Genomic DNA, 6,000 nt, shown 5'->3' on the forward strand with positions numbered 1-6,000 from the left:
CATAATTAGGCATACCAAGGACTATACACCAGGACCAGTAGTGGACAGCAAACAATGGTCTAGTAATGATCTACAGTGAACGTTATAGAAACGCTCAGGGAACGTGCAGGTCTGTTGTTTGCTGGGTAAACAGTTTTACGGGTGAATTACATCCAAGAATGATTACGAAAGTTAGCAAATGGCTAGAAGTTATAGAATAGAATGGAATGCTTTATTGTTATTTTGCAGAAGTGCAACAACATTGAAGGTGTTTAAGATGTTTACATAATAATACTTAATAATACTTAAAGTAGCGATAATAAACAGCATAAAATATCATTACAAATGTACACAGAAATGGCGCACATTGTATTTTATGTTCATGAACACTTTTTGCACATTTGCACAACGGAGAAATAATTCGTAAAAATAAATCCTTTTTAATGTAGTTAATAATTTGTGCATAAAATGTATTGTGCAGTTTCATACAATGACCACCAGATGGAGGCAGACATTTCCAAAGCGCGAAGTGCAAGTTGTAAAATTTCCATGGGTGGTTAAAAAAAATAAATATGTAAAAATACCAACAACAACGGCATCTTTTTCAAATGATGTATCCCACCACCGATACTACTTGTATAGATCGAGGACCATTAAAGTCATCGGCAATAGCTGGTCTACCCAAGGACCACGTTAACCTGGACAATGAGATCTAACTTGGCAGGTAACTGGACTGACGCTCAGAAAAAAAAAGCGATACCCAATTATTTTTGTAGCTCCTGCAAAACTGTCTTTGTATAACTAACTTAAGGGCGTGTCCAGTTAAAACGTGTTAGAATGGAAAACTAAAATGATTTAAGTTTTCAAAATTATTGAAGAACACGTGAAATCTCAGCTGAAGTGAAAAGAGGGCGCCGTGCGTCTAGACACTCCCTTTGGCTCATCAGCAAAACCCGTTACAAATGCAAAGCATTCCTTAAAAAGAAGCGGACAGAAGCACTAAATCAAATTGGAGAAAGTTGGGTTCTGTTCCTAAACTCGCCATCTTCTGTGCCTTTACTGTCTGCGTGGCTCGCAAATCAGGCTGACGGAGGAGCACTTTGTTCTCCGCTTTTGGCGTTTGCACCTTGGTAAGCATGACTGGTGCCTCTTGCACAGAACTGACTTTTTTGGATGAAGACCCCCAGCTCTCGCTCAGATCATGCTTGGTGGAGTTTACTAATGCAGACTTTATTTCTGTTTTTTGACCCTAATCATTCACTTGTCTGCTGCGGGGCATTTTAACGAAGCGATGATGCCAAGCGAGCGGATCACACGGACTCCCCCGACACCACCTGCAAGCGTTGCTCTTAACACATCGATCAAGCGATTTTCTAGGCTCGGGAGAAAGCAGAGCAATGGATCTGTCCAGTGAGTGATCCGCCTGATTGATAAACTGTAGTGAAAGACAGCTATCTCTCTCTCAGCCAAATGCTCTTATACCCTTTGAAACTTTAGTCTATAGTTTATTCTATAGGTTTTTTTTCTCCCATTTCCCTTGTAAATTTAAGGGCTGAAAGAGAAACCCTTGTGCCTTCAAACTAAGAAGATTATAAATCGTAATCTGCACACTATTCTTTGATTTTTTTTTTTTAATGGGCTGAGTGGTTCAAGGTTCACATCTTGTGCATATTCAAATCTCTGAGCTTCCACTCTTCCGTTCCCATCGGAGGATCTCTGTTACTACTGCATGCATAAGGAGAAAGCAAATGAAGACTGAAGATTCACGGTCTCCATAGGGAGAGTGTAGGTGTAAGGTGTGCATGTGCCGGGCACTTTTGTGATGCCACCGTGTTTATTCCACCACCTTGTCCTCCCCTGACCAGGTCCAGCTCGTCCAGTGGCACAGCCCGGTCAATTGAGAGTGTGGGCGTCAGACAGCCAGCCAAGATCAAGGTCCGCCAGCACCAGCACCGCCTGTCCTGCGTGTTCAGACGCAGCGTGCTTGGGCACCGCGGGGAGATGACTACAGCAGGGAATGAGATGGCAGTGATGGATGACCTCTCGGAGCTGTCCAATCACATCACTGCACCGGGCATTCTGAAGATTTTTGGCAACGAGATTTGTGAAGGTGCCAACTACAAGAGTGTGCTGGCCACAACTCACTCCAGCGCCAGAGAACTGGTCAAAGAGGCTCTTGAGAGGTGAGGGAAGCCTTTAGGTGTTTGCTTGGGTTTATTTGCATTTCCGTGGTATACACTACACCATCTTTAAAATGTATTTGCATTTATCTTAGTGCTTCAGTTGATCAAGTATCAAATAAAGCACCAATGAAAAAGATGCTATTTTATTATTTTATAACTCATGACTGTATTTTATTTTTCAATTTTATTTAATGTCTTCATACACCATAGTATGGAATTTTGTTATAACTAAAAGCTTAGCAAAAATAATATTTATGAAACTCCAGCTCAGTAGATAAAATACAGCCATTTATAATCTTTACCTTTTAGGGTGTCAGTTACAGGAACTCTCACTTACAGTAACACCAGAACTTCTGTTCCACTAGTTCTTGTTTGAGTCTTTATAAGGAGGAAAAGGAATCGAAGGACATTAAACCACATGTGAGATGCCACACCACAATTCAAGGCTGGACTCACCCTCAACTCTTCCCTTCACTATTCAGTAAAAACCCAACAATCTGTCCTGAGAGAGTCTCTGAAAGAAGAGTGCTGGTGTTTATGTGCCTTATGACAAGAGGATAAATGTTTCAGTTAAGTGAGCTGTCTGTAGGATCAGTTACACATTGTTGAAAAATTCATAGCTGCTGTAAATAAAATGAACTTTACTGAGGATTTGAAACTAAATGCTTCAAACGTATAAAATTGTTTTAAAAGCCTGAATCAGCCGGGGTGCACATGGGCAGAGGTCGGCTGGATCTACGCTTTATGTTTGTATGCCAAATGTCTCTTTTTCTTTGGAGAAATTCAAGCAGAAGTGAATTCCTTGGTGAATCCAAAGCTCTGGGATGCTGACGCCAGTCTTTTAGAAACGGAATTTCTTTCACTTTTTTCTTATTCCAAAACCAAAAGTGTGTGTGTGTGTGTGTGTGTGTGTGTGTGAGTGTGTGTGTGTGTGTGTGTGTGTGTATGTGAGTGTGTGTGTGTGTGTGTGTGTGTGTGTGTGTGAGTGTGTGTGTGTATATGAGTGAGTGTGTGTGTGTGAGTGTGTGTGTGTGTGTATGTGAGTGTGTGTGTGTTTGTGTGTGTGTGTGATTGTGTGTGTGTATATGAGTGTGTCTGTGTGTGTGTGAGTCTGTGTGTGTGTGTGTGTGTATGTGGGGCGGGGGTGTGAATAGTTGACTTTTTTTTCTTTTACTATTAGTTTTATTAAGTGCATGCGGAATAGCTACCTGACATAAAGGACTCTATAAAAGACATTGTTTGTGTTGATTCTATTACAATTATGTTGAGACCTGCTTGGACCCCAAGCTGTTTCTTGCATTTTCACTGTAGCCCTAAAACATTTGAATATTCATTCTAGCTCCAGAACATTCTAACAGTCACGTACAGTCCCTATGTGTAAGCATGACTAAGATTTAGTATTTTCGCAGGTACTCTCTGAGCAAAACCGAGGCAGACGCCTACGTGCTGTGCGACGTCATCGGCCGCATCGGGGAGCAGGACTGGCATCCTGAGTGCCTGCGCGTGGTCGGCGACAACGAGAGGCCGCTCCTCCTCCAGTCCCTCTGGAAACCCCGGGAGGGCTTTGCCCGGCGCTTCGAGATCCAGCGGAGGGCCAGCGTGGAAGAGCGGACCTCCAAAGACAAGGACACAGTGACCGCAGGTACACCACCCGCACCGCCCTTTTTTCACGGGGCTTCCCCTGCACGCATTGCCATGCTGCAAAATGGGCGTATTTTTACGTCCTCTTCTGACCAATCTTCCAAAGACACTGTCATCTCTGTTTCTGTTTAAAGGGAACTAAATTGCTTGCCCACTTTTAATCTGTGTTTACTTGTTTATTTATTTTGTTCCCCAGTTGAGCTTGCTTCCTCCACACCCTCCATTTCAAGTTCTTGATGGCTTTGGCCCTTGTACAGGATGCCAGTTTTTGTAGCTGAGCTCTGATGTTAACCATCTCCAATTAGAGTCGTGCCCTTGACAGGTTAAACATTTGGGTGTTGTGTGTAATGAACGTGTCGTAGTTGGCTTAGCATAAAGCTTTGACGTCTCACAGTCATTCACACTCATTGTGTTTCTCCTGTACTCTACCACAGGGATCAATGCTCAGGCCCGTAGACTGCAGAAGACGCGCTCACGGGGGAGGTCTGTGGTGCTGGACGGAGGCGGGGTTGATGGCGTTGAGGGTGGCGGCCCTGCCCTGCAGAAGAGTCTCAGTGAAGCAGACCTTGGGCCGGAGTGCCTTATCCAGCCTGGGCCCTCCCCTGAGCCCCAAGAGACCCTCACTAGCCAATCGCTTAGGTGGGGAGGCGGGGCCCACAAAATGCTGTGCTCTCCAGACAGTGAAAGAGAAGAGACAGAGAGTAGCGCTGACAACTCCACAGAGTACTCCTTTCACCCACCCCAAAACCTCCCCTATTTCCTGCTACTGCAGGGCTTCAGTTACACACAGGTAAGAGAGACCACTCCATTCCCACACCTCACATGCACCAACACCTCCACCTCCACTACACCTTCCTCTACCTTCCTCTCGCGATCGTCTCCTCCCTGCTACTGTTTTTGTGGAATTTTTGGCAAAGCGTTAAAGCGTTCTCTTTCTGGCAGTATTGCATGTTGTGACACATATGTCCCATATCATACGTGTCCACTATAACAAAGAATGTTTGTGCAGTGTGTTTCTCTGTTAGCCCGTGGTAACTCAGAAAGGGACTGCATAGTTTTGCTCTCTTGCTTTGGGTCAATGCAGCCCGTGTGACGTCAATATGAATGGAACAAAGCTTAATTCCATAACACCAGAAACCCACTGGAAATAGACACAGAGAAATCGCCAGTGCCAGGCAGAGGGGAAAGTCCCCTGAAAAACAGCCATGTGTGCAAAAAAAAAAAATTGGCTGGATATAAACACAGAACAGGAAGGAGTGTGGCGAACATGGGGTGTCTCGAGGGCGGACACATTTCCTGACAGATTAGCTTTGTCTGATGAGTGATTAGCACCACAGGAGTTTGCACACACACATCTAACACCAGATCTGTCACCAGATCTATGAACTCTGGAACATTTTAAAACAAAATAAAATATCAATTTAAATGAAAAACATAACTCAAATAAAATCACATTTGAATAGAAATTTAAATAGACCAAATTTAAATAGAAGGTGTTAGAAAGATCTATACGAACTAGGAACTAAAAGAAGTGCTAAACATTTAAAATGCCAAAAGAGTTCAAATTGTTCAGCTCAGATGAAAGCTGGCAGAATAAAGTAAGAATTAAAAGAAATAAATGTGCATTATAACACTACAAGATAAATGTGCTAAACAAAGACACAAGAAACAAGAACATTTTCAATCTGGTTACATTTGGGGCATGTCTAGAATTATAAAGAAGGTTCTTCCTGCTTTTGGCAGCATAGTGACTCAAAGTTGCCTCTCCATGTTTGGTTCTAATTCTAGACACTGCAAAGGTGCTAATGAGGTTTTATACTTCAGCTAGGCTTTATACTCAGCAAGCAAATCAAAGATGTATTTGGGTTCTAGGCTGAAGAGGACCTTGACATCAATTTTGTTAACCAGTGTAAGGATTTGAGAACTGCAGTAATGTGGTCAGGTCTCTTTGTTCTGGTAAGTGTTCTAGCAGCTGCATTTGGAATAAGCTGTAACTGTTTTGTGGACTTGGGAAGGCCAGCATAAAAATTACTGCGGCAGTCCAGCCTGCTGGAGAGGAAGGCAAGGATTAGTTTCTCTAGATCCGGCCTGAACATGAAGTGTTTAAACTTTGATGTCCTTCGATGGTAAAAAAGCTTCCCTTTTTACAGATTTGAAGTGACTGCTGAAGTTCAGATCTAAATCCATTATCATACCA

At 43.1% G+C, this 6,000-nt stretch overlaps 1 protein-coding gene across 1 annotated transcript in view; it reads left to right on the forward strand.

Annotated features, from left to right (window-relative positions):
* Positions 1 to 593: 593 nt before the first annotated feature.
* The window catches only part of radil2b (Ras association and DIL domains 2b), an 18,913-nt gene continuing 13,506 nt past the window's right edge, over positions 594 to 6,000 (forward strand). Inside the window, exons 1-4 of the mRNA XM_081697989.1 lie at positions 594 to 1,389; positions 1,845 to 2,162; positions 3,572 to 3,804; positions 4,238 to 4,593. Coding sequence (XP_081554115.1) covers positions 1,271 to 1,389; positions 1,845 to 2,162; positions 3,572 to 3,804; positions 4,238 to 4,593 — 1,026 coding nt within the window. The 5' untranslated portion in view covers positions 594 to 1,270. The remainder of the gene's footprint in view (positions 1,390 to 1,844; positions 2,163 to 3,571; positions 3,805 to 4,237; positions 4,594 to 6,000) is intronic.

The sequence above is a fragment of the Electrophorus electricus genome, chromosome 15, assembly GCF_041902795.1.
Source record: "Electrophorus electricus isolate QZ-2024a chromosome 15, ASM4190279v1, whole genome shotgun sequence".
Taxonomy (NCBI): Eukaryota; Metazoa; Chordata; class Actinopteri; order Gymnotiformes; family Gymnotidae; genus Electrophorus; species Electrophorus electricus.